The 22477-nt window shown below is 41.9% G+C and overlaps 2 protein-coding genes across 3 annotated transcripts in view; one reads left to right on the top strand and one right to left on the bottom strand.

Moving 5' to 3' along the window:
• MGAT4D (MGAT4 family member D) overlaps positions 1–3801 on the bottom strand; it is a 30877-nt gene extending 27076 nt beyond the window's left edge. Inside the window, 1 exon segment of the mRNA XM_030947896.1 lies at positions 3711–3801. Within this exon segment, the coding sequence (XP_030803756.1) occupies positions 3711–3801 (91 nt within the window).
• A 6496-nt stretch (positions 3802–10297) lies between these two features.
• Positions 10298–21681, top strand: ELMOD2 (ELMO domain containing 2). Of its 2 annotated transcripts, none has more exons than XM_030947572.1 (8): positions 10298–10504; positions 11621–11649; positions 12256–12350; positions 12889–13018; positions 13840–13973; positions 14545–14613; positions 15675–15808; positions 21274–21681. In XM_030947572.1, coding segments are annotated over exons 1-8 (738 nt in total). In that variant the 5' UTR covers positions 10298–10359; the 3' UTR covers positions 21276–21681. The 2 variants fall into 2 exon arrangements, with proteins under 2 accessions (XP_030803432.1, XP_030803431.1); XM_030947571.1 differs by lacking the exon at positions 21274–21681 and adding an exon at positions 16168–17795.
• Positions 21682–22477: the final 796 nt, after the last annotated feature.

Raw genomic sequence — 22477 nt, 5'->3', positions numbered from 1 at the left:
GAATCCCCTGGGGACCTGCACTCGGCTGCACAGCTGAAACAAAGCAGAACACCGTAGGTCGAAGATTACTGGAAATACCCCCCACCACCCCCCCAAATTTGCGGAACAAATTCAAAATGCAGATTTTTAAAAAAAAATTGATGATCCTTACATACACTTCTGTGAATGTAATTGTATAATTGTATGAGCAGTTTCTCTCTTGTTCATCCCACCTCAAAGGAATAACTCAAGAATTTCAGGTTTCACGATGTTTGACACAATGTGTATATGCCTAGATCCTTGTGACATCATATTTCAGCATCAACTTCTCCTAATTTCCAGCCAAAGCTTGCTTTTAATTTTTTTGGACAAAGCATCCCACAAATTTAGGTGAAGAGGTCAGCAACATGTTACAAACCAATGCCAAGAGATTTAATCTTGTAACCCTTGAGAGCAACATGAAGAAATACTGCCAAAATAGGTGATCTGATTTATCTCGTTGCTGTGACTTACAAAAATTTCACTGTTATTCAGCAAAGACATCAAAACTTCTTTTTATCCATGAATACTGTTTCCTCTGAAGAAACTTTATGTAAGTCCACAATGAGTTTATAATATGGTTTTGCCTTCTGTTTTTCAAGTGGCAAAAACGTTACTGCCTCCTTACATTTACTTTATTGTTTTTATATAATGGTGATTTTTTTTAATGGATTAGTATTTACGTGGAAAACAACAACCAATACTGTGTGAGAAAAGCACTACATATATTGTAAGTTGTGTACAATTTCTCAGAACTCCAAACCTATATGGAGAGTGTTTTTGTGAGAGCAGACAGTTTTGGTCAGGTGAATTTATGAGTGAATTGTAACTCCACAATTACTTTAATATCTTTTTCTTTTAATTTTTTTTTCTGGCCACAAAAATACCAGCATATTTAGTATGAAACCTTTGCTTATATTTATAAAGCAATGGAAAAGGTGACCAAAAAAACATCCTCCTAACCACAGTTAAAATATACACAGCATTATCCACAATAACTGAAGTCCAGCGACTGTGGTAGATTCTGATCTTTTATTTTTAAGTGAATGAGCAAGCAGCATCTTCCCTGCTATGCCAGTGTGAGTTAAGTGAACTTGATTTTAGTCTCACATGTCCAACTCAACACTCAAGCTGCACATAACAGCCAGCAGCAGCACCAAAGAGCCACTTATTTACTGCTGTCTTGACAGTAAATACATTCCAGCTCAGATCTCTCAAGCTAGCTTTATTATAAGGTGTGTTTAAAGGTCACTTTAGCTTAAAGGTCGTTTATGGTGCTGATTTTTATTTGCACAGAATTTGGGACAGAGCCAATATCTGATTCAAACTTATAATACTCAAGGGCTGAAAGGCTCTGAGACTGCAGACAAACTGAAGAATATTTTACATATTTTTGTATTATAGAAGTACTTAAGACCACTAGTCTTGAGCTTGGGTGCCCCGTCCTCGTTTTACAAAGCTTATTTACTATCCCAAAATCACTGCTTTCCAAGAAACAATTAACTAGACAGAAACCAGAGGGAATACCACTGAATCCTGCTGCTTGGTGTGACAGACTGTAGTCAAAAAATCAAGAGCAGCCCAAACATTTCAATGGGCAGAGCAGAGAAGTTAACAAAAGTTAGGGGAGATTTAACAAATGTATGAAAGAAAATGAGTAGAAAACATTTGACCAATGAGGGAAAGAGATGGGAGCTGCCAAGCTGCAACAGTGCTCTCAGTAACTGGGGGGCCAAGGGAAAAGGGCATTAGGAAAGAAAATTCACATCGTAGTTTGAGAGGCACCAAAAGTGGGAATTCCTAGAGTGCTCGAAGCATGACAATGGAGAGCCAATTCAGCAGTGCAGAAGGAAAAAACCAGAGGTTGAACAACATCTAAGCAGAGACATCTGCCTGTTTTCAGAGCAAAACATTAATTTCAAACAATTTTCTTAAACAAATACCCTGTGACAACAACAGAGCATTAGTGGTTTTGCTCCCAATAATTGTCTCTCTGCAGGAAAAGGTAACACCTTTGTTATTGTTACCTATGGCTGGCTGTTCCTAAGGTTTTCTGGATGGGTGGAAGGCTTGGCTTCTAACACCCCTTGGGAGCACAGACTATATTTTCAGTAAAATAAATACAATACAAAGTCATTCACCACGTACTGCTACTTTCTCCTTTAGTAACTAATATTAACTATTTTATTTACACATTTGTGAGATTTATCAAGCGCATGGGAGTCTAAAGACTACGTATTCACAGATGCAATGACCAAAAGTTAGCTAAAAAACATGTGCAAATAACAGTAATTAGGAAAATTACACCATCTGAGAGGAATTAGTTACTCAGTTTACTGTGGAGGAGGAGGCAGCTGTGGAAAGAGTTAAGACAACACACACACACCACAACACATTATCCCTCTTGCCCAAAACAAACAAACAAAACAGAAACAAAATCCCAAAGCAAAACAGCCCAGGGTGGAATGTCATCAGAGAAACGTCAAAAGGAAGGTGAAATGAAAATGTAACGTCAGTAATGAGGAGTCTCAAAACATGAACCGCAAGGCAACACAATGGTAACTGCAGACTGGACAAACACTTCCATTCTGACCTCTCTCTGGATTTCAGCCTCCTAAGATTTTGCCTCATTTTTCCTTCCCCACTCCTCACAGGAGTGCCACTGAAGGAAGCAGAAAATGTTGTCAGGTAAACAACCATAGAGTTGACCTAAAAGGCAGGAGGACCAGCACTGTCTCGACTCTATTCAATATGCAGTTGTGGGGCCAAGATCTCTACACTATTTTTGTTACAGGAATAATTAATATAAACAAATTATCTGCCACCTGGAGTTGTGTTCATCCCAGAAATTACTAAGTGGTTTATTCCAATTCTTCTGCACCTGTAACACCAAACCTCTTATAAAGGTGCACGCAGGAAGCACTCAAAGATCCACTCTCTTGCCCTGACCCATAACAAGCCGTGTCTGCAGGTCTCAGAGGTACTCTTTGGAAAGACCACCTCATTTCTTTTTGGAAAGTACCATCAGTTTTATCTTTCCTACACTGGCTCAGAGAATTTTAGACATGGCTTTATGAAGATTTATTTGGCATGTGCCACCTACATAACCTACTAAGAAGGTACTGTATCACTTTAAAGTTTAGAAATAAAATATAAAAATTCGGGGTTTTTTCCCTCTGCATTCTGGTCCTGGAAATATGCACAGGAAAAAGTGATGGTACTTGAGGCCCAAATACAAAAACAGGATGGATAATGCTACTTTTATCCTCCACAACAATAAAATCAAAACTACTTTAAAAGTGACAGCAACAGCAATCACGTTTAGATTTTTCTTTCCATCTTAATGTAAGATGCTTCTTAGAAAAAGAGTTGGAAAAAATAAAAGAGGGAAAAAGAGGGGCGGCGGGGGGAAAGGTAAGAAGAAACTTTTATTGTTTCTTAAATTCAGGCTCCGGGGCTCCGGCAGGGCATGGGGGCCCCGCCGCGCTCCCCGGCCGTGCCCTGCCCGGCGGGACGGAGCCGCACCGCGGCCGGGGCGGCCCCCCTGCCCTGCCCCTGCCCCGGTACCGCCGGGCGGGCTCCGGGCGCGCTGCCCCACGGCCCGGCCCGGGCACGGCCGGTGCCTCCGCGCCCCCCGCCCTTCGCGCCCGCACGGACGGGACGGACGGGGCGCGCCCGCCGCCCGCTCTCACCTCGGCTGCCCTGCCACAGCGCGTACCACAGCAGGGGGACGGCGGCGCCGAGGCACAGCGCCGGCAGCACCTGCCCGAGCCGCAGCCGCATCTCCCGCCGGCGCTGCCCGCAGGACCCCCACGCCAGCGGCACCGGCACCGCCCGGGCAGCGCGGGCCGGGCGTGTTGGCGCTGCCCAGCCCTGCCCTGCCCGGGCCAGCCCCTGCGCACAGGGCCGGGACGCGTCCTGCCCGCCGGGGGCCGGGCGGGGATCGGCGCTCTCCCGCACATCGGCGCGCCCCGAGCAGCGGCGCCCGCGCTGCGCTTTGCGCGTCCCTGCGGACGGGCAGCGCTCCTCCTGCCGCCCGCCTTCCCCCGGACGCACCGGGCTCGTGGCCGCGCCAGTGCCCGCTGTGGAGCCCCCGGCACAGCCCTCCCCTGCCCTCAGCTTTCCCGGAGCTCGGAGCCACACCGAAACACCTCTAGACTGCGGCAAGCGTCGGCTGCGCACGACAAAAACGTCTCGGCAGGTGCTGTTTAGCCGAAGTCATAACATTGAAAGGAATGAGATGAATGTGTCTTTACAAACAGGTGCTGTGAATCTGCTGGTAGCTAGGGCCAGAGACTTGTAGGTAAGGAAGTAACGAGACAAACTACCAGTTTCAGAAAATGTTACTAATTGACAGGGACTACTGCTCAGCCAAGGTCATGCTTAATTCCCGAACTTGGAGAAAAAGAATAAAGAGTCGATAGAACTACGCTGTGCAAGGGGTGGTGCGTGTGTGTGCACGTTAAGGGGGACGTGTAGTAGGCGAACTGGGGAGTCTGTACCTTCCAGGTACCTCAGCCAATGGGGAAAGAAAGAGGGTGATGCGGCTGGGAAAATCAGGATAATAAGGGGGCTGTGTCCTCCAACAATTTGAGAGACCCCATGGGAAATGCCTCATGGCCTCTCCCTTTGTTCATGAATAAAGTTACAGAACTCCTCTGTCTCCTTTTTGAACGTAAACCTCTCGTGATGTGAATTTTTTCTGCACAACATTGTAATGGTGAATATTATTTGACTCATTCAAAACCAGTGGGGCATTTGTTTTTTATATTGCTTGCAAGATTGCTGAATGCATGTAGTAATTGCACGCAGCTTGGCTTCCTGATACAGAGTCACAGAATCAGGTACATAAACCAAGCTTTTCAGTTCACCTTTAAAGAGGAAGGAGGGCAAGCAGCTGCAAAATCTCACCCGATCAAAGTCTAGTGGTACCCTGGTACCTCTACCCTGATAACAGCATTACACTGCAGCCTTTGTACCTTGCTGCACACTTGTGCTTTTCCATTCAGACACACACACCTGCTGCCTTTTTAGGTCTTCAGCAAGCCATAAGAAACCAAAAAATTAGTCACTGCTTAGAACACATCTACAACAATAGTTTATAAAGGGAACAGATACCTCGTTTACCAAGGTTCCTGGAACCACTTACAGCAACACAGCTCTAAATAAACCACCTACGTTTTATAGACAAAAATGTTCCTCCTTCTTACACCTGATGAGCAGGTATTTAGTGGCTTTTGCTTTGACATGTTCTCTACCTGCTCACAAATCTACCTTTCATTCTACAGCTATGACAGAGAAAATATGCTTTCCTGTTCTGTGCTGCAAACATGCAAAGGACAGCTTCAGAAATCAGACTGGGCTTGGGTAGCTCTCAAGAGCAGTAAGCTTTTTGCTATCTAACTGTTATCTACTTCTTAATGTATTACTAGCATATATAATTCATTACCTTGTTTACCCAGAGGACATATTTGTTTTCTAAAAATATGCTTGTATTATTAATACAGTATCTCCTCTTCCCTTTCTCCATTTGCTTACTTAACAATTCACCTCATTTTGTACCAAACCCCAAATCATTCTGTGTGCAAAATGAATGGTGTGGTGCAAAGCAATGCCAAATTCTACAACAGATGTGTCCAGACACAGGTGTGCTGGAGCCCTAATATCAATGCTGCCTTTATATGCCACTCTTCATACTAACAACTGTATAACTATGTCTGTTTTGGAAATTTGAGACCTCACAAATTGTATATTGCTGCTCTGGCAAGGTTAGCATGACCTTCCTGTGTTTGAATTATGATATGGATGGGTCTATATCTCTGTGTACTAATTACTTTGAATTATAAATGTTATTATTCATTAAAAATGCAGGAGACTGCTAGTAACCTGCATCAGTATATGCATGAACTAAAAATCTCAGTGTGGCTCCACAGATTGCTGTGAAGCCTTGAGTAAGACCTCATTACTCCTGTCCTGTACTCATTTCTTATGAACTTCCCTCGACCTTCTGTTTCTGTGCCATTGAAATATTTTACTGAGAAATCGTCTTTAAACCACACTTTGGATATGCATTTATAATTGGCTAATAAGATGCAATGCAGTCACAACACAATCCTCTTCTACTGCCTCCCCATCACCATTCCCCTCTCCCACTTAATAAACTAAAAGCTCAGGGCACAAATTTTGATGGAGGGTCAATGTAGATTTTGGCACATTTGCAGTAAAATAGAGATTAAGAACTAAAAGGCACAAATGAGCATTAAATACCCCCAAATAATGAATAAAATATCTTTATTGGTTTGTGTTCTATCTGTAATAAAGCTAAAACAAACATGTAAATGATGTGGTCATGCAGGAAGGCTGCTGAAGATAAGATTAACAGAAATCTAACACACATTTCATTTCAGCTTATGTTCAGAGCAAGTAAGAGGAAAAAAAAAAAGATGAGACCATCATGTATTTCCAGAAACTAATAACAAACTGACACAGTGTGTGGGGAACATCCATGGAGACTGCCATTGACTGCATTTGATGTTATTTATTACGGCAGCAGATACAGTTACTCAGCCATGCTAAGTTGTGGTGATCATTTACTTGATGCTCACTTCATAGACTAGGTCATTAACTCTCAATGAGGTACAGCATTAAGTGTTCCTCAAAAAAAAAAAAAAAAAAAAATCTCATGGCTGAAACTGTCATGAACTTCCACTGCACTTGGCCCTACTTGCAAACAAGGTCCCTCCTCTGCCTCATGCTTTCACAGCATCTCCCTCCCAGGGCTCTCTTTGTATGTATTTCACATGCTCAAGAACTGTGTATAGCTGGAGTAAGTTGTGTTGGGGTTTTGGGGCTGCTAATTGTTTCCACAGCAATTTTACCTCCCATCAGCAGACTTTCTGCATTTTTGCAAATGGATTATCTTTAAAAAGACTCTATAGAAGAGCACGTTGCGGAACAACCTGTAATACTTAACACCAAGAAAGTGATTCAGCGGGCTGGTTCTCCTTACCTGCAAGAGAGCGTTCCTAAGCTTGTCCTTGTGCTCTGTAAGTGAATGTCTCTTCTTGCTCAGATGATTGCTCCACATTTTTATACTGTTTTCACACATCCATGTGTAAGCAAGGGTAGATAAAAGAAACATTAAATATTTGACATTACACAGGCTTCTGGCTGAGCCAAGCAGTGGATTATTTTCCATGTCCTTCATCTGCTAAGGTATAGGAACAAAGAATAACTACCAGTAATAAAAGACAATGGCTGCTGCCATGGAAAGTTTTCTAGGCTAGAGAGAGATCCGGCTGCTCGTTATTTGCCCTGCTGGTCACCCAAGAAATGGGGTTTAAAAAAGTAAACAGGCTATGGTCTTTACTTCAACCAAAGTCTCTGTGAAGGTAAAACTTGAAGGCAAATACTGAATACAAGAGGAAGGTGGATTTTTTTTTAAGCTACTGCATGGTAGTTTTGACTGTCTTAATATAATTTATTAACTGACTGCACATGATGATACAGAAGCATCTTGCATGACTCAAGTGCTAACATTTGTACAAAATCAAACATGCTTGCTGTCTTGCAATTTACAAAAAGCTGTGAAAAAAACAGTCAAAAAAGCATGCTATAATATTTTAAAGTCATTAATTTGTTACAGATTTTACTTTAAAATACAGATTTAAAGTGAAGGAAACATCATATAAGCAAAAATAAGGGTAAGACTAAAGCTTGCATCTTCTAAACTCACATTTCAGAAGGGCTTAATTTAAACCAAGACCTTAAAATCTGTCAAGTTTACCTCAACAAATCTAATTATATCACAGAGAAGTGTTGTGCAATGTACTGTCAACACCAGGTATTCAACATATCAGTCCTGGAGACAGGAAGCAAAAAGAACTGATAAAACAACAATCCTGTACTGTGTGTATGTATTGTTACAGTAAATCACAAGAGAAAGTGGAACAAATTCCAAACAAAAATTATAGTACAAGTTACTTTGGTTCTTAACATTCCACACAACATGTAATTTCTGTTTAAGCATAAATATAATAAAAAATATTCATATTGGTATGAAGCTATTTAATCTCTTTAAAGATCCCATGGAAAGTAAAACCCTTGAATCAGCAGCACAGTTTAATTTTGGTATTAAAAAATCAACAAAAGTCTCATCAGCTAGAAATTTCCCTGTGTTATCTGTGCACACCCACACGTTAAGGATGCAGCTGCTGGACTTCCTAGAATTTCAGCAGCTCATACTTTTAATGAACTACCTCAGTGAAATCCTTGCGTGGGCACAAAGACTGCCAGGGAGGACCCGACCACCCTGACATTTCTTCACGTGGTTGCAATTCTTGTGTCTTGCCAATGCCAAACCAAGCTGCTCTCAGCTGCTGGCGTAGCCAGGGCTCCTCTGACACGATGGTGCCAGCCCAGCCGTGTTTAAATATCCCAGCAGCTGCCAAGCTGCCAGATGGGAGGTGCAGCACAACCCTTTCTTCCCCGAGTATTTGCTCACAGTTGTTTCGTATACAAACCAGGTGGGAGCTGTAGTTTCCACCCAGGTCCTGCAATACAGACACATTTCTTTCCTCTAGTTTCTGTTACCAGTTCTTAGGCACTGGATCTTCCATTTTTTAATTATATGTTTCCTGGGGTTTGGCTACCTTGGAACAACTTCTATATAGGTAATGTGATAAAATCATGATGCCATCTTGTCACCAAGAATACTTTTAAATAGAGATACTTTCAAGCTTATTTTCACACAATGCTCCAATGCTTTGAAGTCAGATTGCTCACTAAGCAGTTACATTGCCTCTCAACATGCAACATGCACCACCTCTCCTCAGTTTTTAAGTGTAGCAATAAGATATGCAAATTGAACAATTGAAGTTCACATATCAATGGTTTCCCCACACGAAACCTTGCACCCCCATGAGTGTAGAACCCAGAGAGAGGATGCCAGACAAGTTGGTCTGTGCTCTGAAATCCTCTGTGGGACATAGGCCATCAGACCTGCTGTGTGGCTTTTGATTTAGTGTGAAAGTAAGTTCAATTTCCACACATCAAAAAATATATCAGAATGCAGTCAAGCAAGTCTGCCAGCTCCCTTACAACACTCCAAATTTTGCGTACAATTCCGCGTTCAAGCCATGGTTACTGAAACAATAAATTGTAATACAACAGAAGTAGTGACTGAAACTACATGGAGCACTCAGGCTGAACCTTCATTCAGCAAAAGCAAGATCCATGGTAACACACTCCTCGAAATCATCTAGCCCAACTGTTGCAAGATATGTAAAAATTTTCTTAAGAAAGAATATCCTTTGGTGTTTTGATCTTTATCTACTTTCAAGACTAACCAGCAAGAGGGCAGATTTAAGTCATGAAACAGAGAGCACCCAGCAAGCTCTAGGTGATGTCCAGGTGTTCTACCAAAAATTATTTTTTGGTGGAAGTGTCTTGTTAAGGTTTGGGGCTGCACAGGCTTCAGTGTTCTCAGAGCCAGGGGAGGTTAGCAAAGCTTGGGAAGAAGGATGCACCGCTGTGGACAAAGTGGGTGCCCCAGAGTGCCCACCACAAATGCACAATTTAGGGGCCACAAGGACATCTGGCAGAACTCCCAAGGTAAGGAAGAAACAAATGAAGGCAACTCAGTAATTGTGCTGGAATCGGCTCCCGCTGGGTGCCAGGGAATGCCGGAGGGGCAGATCCCGACCGACCCCAAAACCCCGCGGCCACACAGGAGAGAGATGAGCACGGGATTCATGAGCGCCAGAGGTGAGGCAACATTAACCAGCACAAGACAGAATACCGATTAGTATTACAAGGACTGTGTAACTTGCAGCCAACGAACAGCAATCCCTTTGTTTACTAAAATGTATAAATAGGAAAAAGTTCTGATAGTTGGAGCGCTTGATCTGTGGATTATCCGTGGATTAACCACCCAGGGTTGCGCAACTCTGAAACAGGCACTCGATGTCTCTCTCCGGTGTCTCTCGTTATCGGCTCGCCGCGCACCGGCCGCTCGGTCCGGATCTGCGGGCAGCAGTGGCCGCGCTGCCGGGCCCGGCGGCGCAGGAGGCGGCCGGGGGAGCAGCAGCGCCCGAGGCCGACGGGGGCCATGGGGAAAGGGAAGCCTCTTCCCGGGGGAAGCCTCCTCCCAGGCGGCACTTCCGCCGCCCGCCGTGCCCGCGATCACTTCCAGGTCGGGGTCCGCCTTGCGGCGGGACGCGGCTCTCTGCCCGCCGCGCTCTGAGGGGCCGCGGCGGCCCGGCCGCGAGGGGCGCCGGCGGCAGCGCGCGGGGCCGCGGCCGGGGCCGGGCCGCGCTCGGGTCCCCCCCGGCCCCGCGGAAGATGTGGGCGCACGTCTGGGGGTTCCTGTACAGCAACTACTTTCGGTTCTGGCTCAAGTGGGTCCTGCGGCTGCTGACGGGCAAGTGCGAGCTGCAGCGCCTCCTGGGCGGCGCGGAGGCGGGCGCGCGAAGGACGCTGAGCGTAGGTAATGGAGGGGCCGGGGCCGGGGCCGCGAGGCTGCCTCGCAAGCGGCGTGTGCGGCGGCAGCCACAGCGTCGTTTCGCCTGGAAAAGACCTCCGTGATCATCCATTCCGGCCATTAGCCCGGCACGGCCAAACCCAGCGTTAACCCGTGTCTCCCGGTGCCACATGCACGCATCCTTTAAATCTCTCCGGGAATGGCGGTGACTGAACTACTGCCCTGGGCAGCCTGTTCAGTGCTTGACAGCCCTTTCGGTGGTGGCATTTGCCCTCATGTCCGACCCAAACCTCCCCTGGCACAACCTGAGGACGTTTCCCGTCACCCGGGAGAAGGGATGGAGCCCTCCTGTGCCCAGGCTCCTTTCCAGGGGCTGTAGGGAGCGGTCAGGTTCCCTGAGCCCCCTGCTTTCACACCGTACCTGGTGTGCGGCCCCAGAATTGCATTGGCACTCCTCCTTTCATCCCAGCCAGCCTGTGAGAATCCTGAATCAATGCCAGAGCTGGCTTCTTTGTCTCCTTGCCGAGGAAATTCCAGTGTCGTCAAAAAGTGAATCAGAAATCGTACTTCACTAGAGTCTTCCCATCACTTTGTGTACATGTTCTTACCTTCCTTTACTCAAAAAATTGACATTGTATAGACATAAGTGGATTTTTTTGGAGTTGAGGAAGAGTGATTTAACTTACAATTGTGCTTGATGCAGAATTTTGATCAAAAATAGCAATTTAAGAAACTGCTGAACATTTTTGTGGTTTTACAATAAATTGCAGAAGTGACTGTGCTTTCTTACTCTTCAGTAATAAACATAAAACAGGAAGATATCAATTGACATATTTCTCTCCTGATACCTTTTCAAATTTGTTTGTTTTGTACATGTAATTGATGCTTTAAAAAATCCAAATCTACTTTCAGTATTGTACTGAAGAGTTATAAAAAAAAATCTGTGTAAATTAAGACATTCTCTACCTGATAAACGGTTCATTTTAAGGTTGATTAATTTTTTATTACATGTATAAAAGGGATGCAGAATTTTATAAGACTTATATACTGCAAGAACACTTATTGACAATTATTTAAAACAGTTCAGTTTAACGGTGAAATCTGCTTTTTTCCATATTGCAGAACATTCACTGGAATCATCAAAAAATAAGGTAAGAGATACTAGAGATGAAAGTGTAATAATGCCTGTTTTCAGAGACAGATCCCAGAAAAATAACACATGCATTCACTTTTTGAGAGGGGCAAACTGAAGGTGAGTAAAGGGCAGAGAGAAGAGAACTTGGAATTTTGTGTTCTGTGTGCTGGGTTTATTTAAGGCTTCTCAAAAATAATCCCATGGCCCTTCAAACATTTGTTTCAGTGAAATCTCAGCTTTGTTAGCTACTTGTCTTCTAATTCTGAAACATTTTCTTGGCTGTACTTGTTCCAGTTGGGTTAGGAAGAACATAATTCAGCAGCTGAAAGCAAACAAGAACCTAGACCAAGCAACTCTCCAGCTTTGTATTTATTCTTTATGCAGCTCCTATGTAAACATTGTTGTTCACAGCCTGACAAAGTACAAGTCACGCTCTCATGTAATTATTGCAGATGTTTTATAGGCAGTTTGAGCCAGTGCATTGTAAGCAATTGCCTTAAACTGACCCTGTTCCTCTTACAGCAAAGAATGCACACAACAGGTACAGAGAAGCTGAGCAATAATAATAAAGTGGGTAATGTCTTCATTCCTCATGAATTCCTTTGCTGTGTTAACCTCCTAGGTTTTAAGAAATGCTGTACACGTTGAAGAAGCTGAAGTGGAGAAGTGTGTCAGAGATGTAATGAAAGAAAAGAAGATTGGACAGAAGGACACAAGGTGTGTTTGGAGACCTTTCTCTGTGCTCGTTTCCATGTTCTTCCAGCTGCCTAACCTGAGGCAATGTTTATATTCAACGCAAGTATTCAGAATGAAATCTGAAAATGAAGTGTGGTTATGTTCTCATCAGTTCTAGAAAATAAATTGCAAAGTTTGATTCGTGTGGATTTGGCATTACTGTGTGTCTGTTTTGCAAGTCCCTTCTGTTACTCCATATTTCTAACTAGTATGATCATTGCAAAAGTTGATTACAAGAACTGTATAATTCCTTAGATATATTTGAGAGAATATAGTGATGCCTGATTAATGTTTGCATTCGTCTGCATAAGTAATTAGTGAGTGACAGGGAATAATCAACATTTCTTCTTTTTTTTGGTTTTTTTTTTTTTTGCACGAAAGACTTACCAAAAGTTTGGGGGTGGGTGAAGGTGCAGTGGTCAGGATGATGTATGGAGTTTTGTGCCATGACAGATTTTAGCTTTTTATGGCTGAGTAGGCCTGTTTAAATCTCCTCTGTGGTGTTTTGTCATTGTTTCAGGTTTAAGACAAATTTGCGTATATCCTTGCTACAGATATCAGGTTATAAAAAATTGTATTTGGATGTGGAGAACCTAAGGAAGGTCCCATATGATTCAGAAAATGAAGAACACGAGGAACAGTTAATTGAGGTGAAATAAGTTTTAAAATACATGTGCTGTTTGTTTGGTTTTTCCCCCCCCTCCAAGTCCAACGCCTTGAAAGAACTTACTGGTAGCATTCTTACCAGCTGGCCTATTTAAAGCTCTTTTCCACTTTCAAACTGCAAAGCAGAACTGCAAACTGCAGAAATGACACATTAAAACAAAACCTCAAAGAAAAAACTAGAGTTACCTGCAGTGGAGTTATTTTGTGTGAAATCAGACATAACAATATATATGTAGAAAAATTAGTTTGTGAAGCATTACTGAAGAATCACTACTAAAAAGATTTATAACCTTATGCACATGTCTAACTTTGTAAACCACTAATTACTAAATGAAAAAGACACTAATTTTTTCTTATTACTGCATCCCAGTCAATATCAAGGAAGAAAGTCTGATGCTGGAAGATAAAACTTCATAATTATCTCAGCTTGCTATGGAAGCCCCAGCACTGCCATATTAAATGAGTATTCATTGAGAATTTCTAGTTCAGTTTATAGCTGTCCTATTACAAAATGGTGCATAAATTAATTTCTGTAGTGAAACAAGTCTTTGTTTCTTTGGTATTCATACAGCATCTTTGTCTGTGAAGGGAAAATACCACACTTAATCTTGAATGTAATAACTTCCATAACTGCTGAAGTGAGCCCTTGTAGCAGACCCCAGATTGCCACTAACGGAAAAATGCAGCATGCAGATTGTGCCCTGTTCAATACCTGGTGAATGGTTTCTAGTGTCAGCAGCAAGTGTTCTGAATTCATGTGGCTTGGAATGCTTGAGCAGCATAACATGGAGGTCTGTTTGTGCAGCTCTGGCATTTGCTGATGCCTCACGAGAATCTGAAGGCCAGAATCAGCAAACAGTGGTGTGACATCGGCTTCCAAGGCGATGATCCTAAAACAGACTTCAGAGGAATGGGGCTGCTGGGCTTGGTGAATCTGGTGTAAGTGGAAAGAAGGATTTCATTCTTTTTGTAACTAATTTTCAGTATCTGTCCTTTCTCTCATTAATGCTATTTCTAATAAAAACTGAGAAGAAGCAAATAGAAAGTATTATGTTCAACATTTCTAGTGGCTGCACGTTGTAAACATGTGATGTGCTTGGGTAAGAAGTGAGGGAAGGGACAGAAATTTGCCCAAGACACCTTATTTTGTTCTTGCCTTATGATAGAGTCGGTAGATTGTACCTAACTTGTCAAAAGCTTTAAAAATTCCTGAATGTAAAAATTCCTACTGTAATGAAAAATAGACAATTTTACATACCTTTGCTAAGCTAACTTTTTGGACTAGGTTGAACTTCATATTTGATGTTCAGATCACAATGATATTTTTTTTACAGTATTAGTTCACACTGAATATAGTTTATTTTGCTGCCTTTACACTGGTATTAATTTTGTGCCATTTTCCAGTTAAAAGCTAATTTTCACCTTTAGTTTAAAGGTACAGATTTTAGTGTTGACATGAACACAGTATTTTTTTTTTCAAAGAATTTAAAATAATATTTTACACCTCCAGGTATTTTAGTAAGCATTACACCAATGAAGCTCGTCAGATCCTTTCTCGGTCAAACCACCCAAAGCTGGGGTAAGTCACTCTAGAATTTTTTCTGGCTGCTTCTATGTGAGAACTTAAATGAAGACTGTTAAACATGTGTCCAGAAGGTAAAGAGGAAAATACATGTGGGCTTTTTCCATTAAAGAATGAAAAAAAGGGTCAAAATAGAAAGGTGTGAGAAACCAAATAAAGAAAGCAATTTCTAGCTGGGAACTAAGTGCAGCTTTTTCTTTTTTCCCAGAATAGATTTGTTGGGGCAAAAATGTTGCAAAATATCATCTTTATTTAACATAGTAAATGCCTTTAACATTGTAGTTAGTTTTATTTATAGCAGACTTAGATTATATTTAGAAATTCATACTTGTTTTTCACCTTCTTACTGATCCTGTGTTGGGACAGTTTAGATTACCTCTTAAGGTCCTTTTTTCCCCTCTAGGTTTCTGCTGTGTAATAAGTATTTACAAACGGGTGGTTTGTTTGTTGAAATCTGTTTTCAAAAACTTTGCATATTTAAGCATTTAGCTGTTTTTACAGAGAAATATGCTCTCAAACCAGTCAGATATAATAATCTGATCTGTCTAGCTCGTTGTTAACTTGATAACCTACCAAAAACCAGGAGCCCTTCATGACTTTGATTGTAAATAACATTACCCTGTGCAACTCTGTCATGAACAGGTTATGTGAGACTTTTTGCTCAATTACGTAAGTATATAATTGGTAGAAATTAATTATTTCTTACTGTTTCTTCTTCTACAAACACTTGTTGTTTAAGAATTTCTGTTATAATACTTTTTATACCATGCAACGGAAAACCAGATTCTTTCAGCCTGAGCAACAGGTTGAAATAGACATTCCATTTACACTGCTTTACCAATGTTTTTCACATCCAATTTTTAATATTCCAGCAGATCTAAGGATTTCAAATGAATGAGTTGGAGTCAGTTGATTAGCTTTGCCATCTCAATATTACAGTAACTTTCACAAGTAGTACAGGAAAATCTTGGACTGTCAGAGCTATCCTAGAGCAGAGTGTGCCAGGGAACCTTTTAAGTCTTCCAATCCATAATGTAGACCCATGACTTGTGTTGCAGATACTCCTATGCCATAGTTGGGATCAATCTGACAGAGATGGCATACAGCTTGCTCAGGAATGGTGCTTTGAAGGGCCATCTCTACAACATGGTCTCTGGGCTGCCACAGATGGAGCACTTCCATCAGTTTTACTGTAAGTATCTGTAGCTGCTCTAGCACTCAGGGTTGGCCACAACATAGAGTTTGGGCCCCTTGGAGTGCATTTCCACTCTTTTCTCATTAGCCAGAGCAAGCTGTTTGTCTTCTGTATTGGAAATGCACCAGTTGCCTAAACATTGTGCTGCAGAAATGTACATTGAAGGATAATTTCTGTGGCTTTCTATATTTTAGGTATTCCTGTCTGAAAACACAGTTTGCAGATTTATTTTTTTATTTATTATTAAAGCATCCAGAAGCTTGCTGTAGATCAGGATGGGACAGTCCTTGTTTTAGGGGGTTGAAGAGAGTCTAAAGGAGCACTCTAGGACTGGCTGTATTTTATTTTCTTCACAGGTTATCTAGTTTATGAGTTTGACAAGTTCTGGTTTGAAGAGGAACCAGAAAGCATTATGCACTTCAACCAGTACAGAGAGAAATTCCATGAAAAAATTAAGGGACTTCTACTGGATCACAATGTGCTACTGACCTTACCAGATACAAAGAAACCTTAATTCCTCTGCAGTATATGAGGTTCTGTATTAAAAATTGAGTCATGCATTTGGATGGAAATTTTGTGTGTTTCACCAAAAACTGTCTAACAATAGAACTTTTTTTTTTACATTAAAAAAAAGAAAATTAGCAAAATTCAGTTAGGGAAGCTTGGACAATCATCCTCTGTTTACAGGTATTTTTATGCTATTCTCCAAAGGGCAGCTTTTTGAAAAGGAAACAAAACCCAACCAACAAACCAGCACAAAAAACAGCCCACAAATCTCAAGAACCTCTGGATTGCTTACTTTTACATTTTCTTTTATACTTCTTGGTGCAGAAACGTGAAGCAGATACTTATGCTGCATCATATTTTTTGTGAATGGGTTTGACTGTTAGTGGTCTTTTAAAAGACAGTTTAAGTTGTGCTTTTCAAATTTGAATTTAAATTCCAACCTTCTAACGTAATGGTTGAGGTTCAGCTTTTAGTTGGAATTATTGTGGTTTTAGATTTTTTGTGTTCTTGTTCCTTTATATGTCATCAATCATTCACTCAGCAATGTTAAATTTCTTTGTAATTAAGAGGTCCTCAAAGGAGATGTATTGTTTGTGTGTAATTTTGGAAAAGAGGCTTCATCCATCAGCATATTGTACTTACTTGTATTCTAGTACTTACTAGAAATTACTTCTGGAAAAGGAAATTTATCTATGGATTTGTACCAGCCAATTCCTATGCTTGAAAGAAGTTTAGTTTTCAAACAAACAAAAAGAACCACGTGTCATCAGCATGAGGATAAGATCCTCAGGCTAAAGCTACTCTTTTAAAAGTATTCCTATTGTAAAAACTTTTGATTCTTTCTAATCTGACTTCAAATGATGAGAATGATTGACTCAGAATCTGTTGTCAGCCCTTTCTTTTAGCAGCTAAGGGGGTATTCTTAGTGGGAGGTACAACAGATCTACTTTAGCCCTTTTATAAATGAAAAAAACCCCTTTATTGCAGCTGCAATCCTTGTTTTGTAAAAATAAATTCACATTTGAGTACAAGTCTAAAAAATACGTATTTTCCATGGAAGGGATGCAGCTTTGATGTGTTCCTTAGTCTTGCCCTCCTCAGACAATCTAATAGATAGACCTTCATGTCTGTATTGTGACTAATTATTGCTCAGAGCAACTTTAAATGGATTTGGTATGACCATCACTTTGTTTTCTAAGACCTTCTATTAAATAAGTGCCTTCTGCTGTTTTCAATCTGCTTTTTACTTTGAGTCTTCTAACTAGATCACAGCCTTAGAAACTTGAGTAATTTGAGAAAGATTTTTTCACCTTATACCTAAATGGTTCACATATGTTGATACAAGCTTTCATGTATTTTTTTTAATCATCTCAGGTAAACTAGTTAATTTCTAGTCAGTGACTACTCCAGAAGAGATTCCTGAAGAATATAAGCATTGAACACAATGAATGGAAGCATGAGGGAAAAAAAAAGAAAAGACAACGCCCTGTTTGTAGTGAGTGTTATTACACTACACAAGTATGAAATATGATATGTAATACTGCATTTCTTGGAGATCATCAAAGCCCAGCTGGACACAGCCCTGAGCAGCCTCCTTTGAGGGGCCCTGCTTTAGGCAAGGGATTGGGCGGGGTGATCCCCAGAGGTGCCTTCCCACCCCAGCAATTCTGTGGGTCTGTGTTGTGTGAGTAGTGACTTGTTGCACTGCATCCGCCCTTGTGCTCTCAGTCCCTTGAATGCAGGCCTCTCCTGCTTGTGGGGAAGCTCCTGGTCAGGGCTCACAGGGCATGGCTATGGGCTAACACAGCTCTCTTGTCTTTTTATGGAGCCTGAGGTACAGACGAGAGTCAGACAAGTTGAATGTGTTCAGGGTGGGGCAGGGTTCAGTCTCACCTCTGCTGGGTTGATGCTGTTCTACCAATGTACAAAAACCCCAAAACCAACAACACCAGCACTGTGAGGATGTACACAGGGAGAGGATTTATGGTTTGCCCTGGCTTGTGAACTGAACAGCTGAGCTGACCAGATTAGATGCAAACTGACAATGGGAGGCGCAGTTCTTTTGCTGCTGCCCTGGGTGTGGATCCTGGAATACTTGCCAATGAAGAGCTGAGGTCCTGTGGAGAGCATTCTGGGATTCAGCCCCTGTGCTGCAGCTCTGTTTCTCTGAGCTTTGCAGACCCTGGACACACCAAAAATCCAAGGAAGGAAGTGCAGAGTGGCCCAGGTGGTTACTTTCTAGCCCTGTCTTCTGTCGAGTTTGTCTGCATTAGTAACTTTCTCTCCTGCTTGTAGATCTCCTTTGCAGGCAAAACACGACAGACTTTGAATTCCAGAAGTGATCCCAATTATGTTTGGCAGCAGCAGCAAAGGAGATGCTATTTGTTTTCATCTTCTGCCTGCCTGCTAGTTACAAAATCGTTTGAGCCATCTCTAAAGGCTCCCCTGAGCTACATCTGCAAGCTTTTTGTTCTATTTTTTCCTACAGTTGCAAAATTCATCTACAGCCTTGTCTTCCCAGCACTGAAACTTTCACTGGGCTCCTTGTTCACCGGGAGACTGACATTTAGATATTGCTGAGGCTTCTAAAGCCCAACCGTAGAGTCTCAGGGTTCCCATCACACACCTGAGATGCTTCAGTGTTAAATGTAGTTCAAGCTTTTAATGAAATGCCTCTTTGCTAGTTTTTTTCCTTCTTAAATCAATGGGTGATCTGGGAAGTAAAGTGTGGCAGTAAACCCAACCATCATCAGGTGAGTGAGACATAAGGGAATGCATTAGTTGGCAGGTAGTAATGAAGGTGAAGGTTTATCTTAGGCTCCAGTGCATCTCCCCAGGAGACAGGTAGGATTTGCATGTGGATTTGTATGATCAGCTAGCCCAGTAATTCTGTCTAGGAGTCACTCACTATATGTAGACTAATACTGGCTGTCCCTGTTTGCACCCCTGGTAGGTTAGCTGTATTATGGTGGTAGCTAGAAAATGTATTGAAATAGGTCAAATTGTGTTTAGAGAAGGCAAGAACAAGGCTTTACTAGTCAGTGGTATTTTATGCTAGTTCTGTTGTAACGTGACAATCCTAAGGTTATGGAAGACTGGAAATGGAGGTAGGACACTTTTCTGCAAGTTGGTATTATCTTGAACGTCAGAATTTGTTGCTCACAGGTTATTCTAAGAGTCTTAAAAATTCAGTAAATTATTATTTATTAACCATCATGTTTTAAATACAGATGATCTTATTAGAACTTGCAAGTGCTGTTAGTTTTCTAACTTGCTGCCTCTTTAAAACATTCACTATGTGAAAGCTTTTATGCAATAGTAGTAAAAAAAAAAAACTGGAGGAAAGGTGGTTTTTAAAATTTGTTGTTGTTCCTGTAGCAAGTGTTCAACAAACTACCTTCACTTTTGTTGTTCAGTGTATGCTTGAAACACAGTGCCGCTCTATAAACAAATTAATCAGATAAGAGATAAGCATAACTTTACTACAAGCAAATGTAAAATCGAGTCTGTCACTAAGTAAACCTACTGTTTTAGAGGTAACAAACCTGATTGGAAAGCCATGTGAAGACAGTGTTACATAGGAGGAAAGAAACAATCTTTTCCAACTGGCTGTGCTTCAGTCAGCTGATACAGCCACAGAAAAAATAGGGCATTTTGTCCTAAAGGGCAATAGTAAAAGGGGCCAATTTAACCACCCCAGGTGAATAGTTTCAGACTTTCAGTCTTTGAAAAACAAAACAAAAATGCAACATCAAACAAAACAAAAAGCAATCTTTGAAAAATGCAACAAAACTTAAACACACACAGAGCTCAGTTGGTTTTCCGGATTTTCCGTCCTAGTTTAAATAAAATCTCACGAAAGAAATAACAGCCTTTTTTAAGGAATTACGATGAAAAAGTTTGTGTTTAGTTAGGTGGGAGTTGAGCAATCAGCATCCTTGACAATAGTGCTAGTGATGTGTGGTGAAGACGTAGCCTGTGGTTTCCCCCGTCATGCTTGTTTGTGTTGCTGTAGTACCATGGTCACCCATCTTCGGACTGCTGTTTCTTGTGCCATTCTAGATCCTGTCTTTCTCTAGGGAATTAACAACCCAGCCCAAGACAACTTGTGGGCACTTTCTTCTTATGACACTGTGCTTAGACAGCTGCATACTAGTAGGAATTCCTGTTTACCACAGTAGAAAAGCAATAATGTGTACTGTGATGTCTGTGTAATAGAGATGTTTACAATGGTAGCAAATAAAGAACGGGTTAGTCCAAAATATTGTCAACAGTCGTGTCTTTGGCCTGCTAGAAAATGTAACAATTTTCAGTTCCATGCACCTGCACTGGGATATGAGTGAAAGCTTTATCCTAGTTTTTTCTTCCCCCCCATCCTCCTAACTTGCCTCCAGCTTGCTAAGAGGTCCTTGGTGCTCGATCCTGTTTCGCAGATGGGCTGCTGTACTCTGCTGCAAGTGGGAGAGGTTTATTACTGCTTCATTTCAGTTGCTTTTAAAATCTCCACTTGAAAAGAAGCTCTGTCTCAAGCTTAAAAAAAAATAAATTTAAAACAAATCCACAACATAAAAAAGCCCCTACCAAACCCAACCCCCCCCAAAAACCCCACAACAATGACTTTATTTGAAGGACCTGGAAGTTAACTCTCAGAGGCAACTCAAAATCTGAGCATTTTTGCTCGGGATGAACAAAATTTAAAAGCTGAACAACTCTGGAGATAGAAACCCTCAGGTGTTGCTGGTTTATTGGGTTTTTTTTCACTCTGTATCTTCTGGCATGCCTTCTACAAGCTATGTTAAATAATTTGCTTGGGTTTTTTTAGTTTATTTGTATCTCTCAGGCAACCTTTATTTCTCCTCCTGAATTCTGAAGAACAAATGCTTCTGTTAATGTACTGAAGTGCCATTCCATGAGAGCTGCAAGATCTCACCCGTGGTGATTTTTTATTTCTGCAGAAGCACAGAACAGGCCTTGCCCCTACAGGAGCATCCCAGTCCTCCAAGCTCCAAATGTCAGATTGATCAGTTATGCAAATGTGTTCTTTTAGAAAATAGGACAAGCAAGTAGCTATTCAGGAAATTGAAACTGAGATATTGAGTACCACAGGAAAGAGAAGAACCAAATATTGTCTTATGAGATATCTGCTGCCATTTATCAGGAACATCTTGCACTGCTGTTAAGACTGACTAAGCTGTATTTCACAGCTTGTATTCCCAGCTCTAAGCCACACTTGCACAGCAATGCTGCTGCTATCAGCACATGGTGCAATTTTCTATCATTGACCATTTTCCAGTGTAATGTTCACTGCCATATTTTTGTTATTATTTGCTGTCAGGCCAATTTCTGGCTTTGCTATTGAATAAATCAGCATTTTAAATTGTTTTGGTTGGGGTAGATTTAATTTTCTTCCCAGAGGCTGCTATGGAGCTGCGGTTTGGATTTGTGCTGAACACAGGGTTGATAACACAGAGATGTTTTTGTTATTGCTGAGCAGGGCTCACACAGAGCCAAGGCCTTTTCTGCTTCTTGTGCTGCCACACTGGTGAGGAAGCTGAGGGTGCCTGGGAGGGAGGAGACCCAGCCCAGACAGGCGATCCCAGCTGATCAAAGGAATATTCCAGAGCATCTGACACCATGCTCAGTGTATAAGGAGGAGAAGAAGGGGGAAAGGGGGCACATTGGAGTGATGGTGTTTGTCTTCACATGTGATGGGGCCCTGCTCTCCTGGAGATGGCTGAACAGCTGCCTGCCCATAGGAAAGCAAGGAATTAATTCCTCGTTTTGCTTTGCCTGTGTGTGTGGCTTTTTCTTTCCCTGTTAAACTGTCTTTATCTCAATTCATGAGTTTTCAGGCTTTTACCCTTCCAGTTCACCCTCTGATCCCACTGCTGGGGGAGGGAGAGAGTGGGTGCCTGGGGCTTGGTGGCTGCCTGGACTTGAACCATTATGTTAAGAGTCACAATTGCAGCTTGAAGGACAAAGCACTTGACGCAAGGCTATCTTCCAGTTGAAAGAAACAGAGATAGCATAGCAGGAATGTTTTTTCCAATGAGAGGACAAAGCTCAGTAACAGATACAACTGCCTCAGTTTCAGTCTCACCATAACACTCCTGCTCAGCTAAACTGGTGAGCTCCAGTCTCAGACCAGTCTTTTCCCCC

This window comes from Camarhynchus parvulus, chromosome 4, assembly GCF_901933205.1.
Source record: "Camarhynchus parvulus chromosome 4, STF_HiC, whole genome shotgun sequence".
In the NCBI taxonomy this organism is placed as follows: Eukaryota; Metazoa; Chordata; class Aves; order Passeriformes; family Thraupidae; genus Camarhynchus; species Camarhynchus parvulus.
This window is presented reverse-complemented; position numbering and strand designations above follow the sequence as displayed.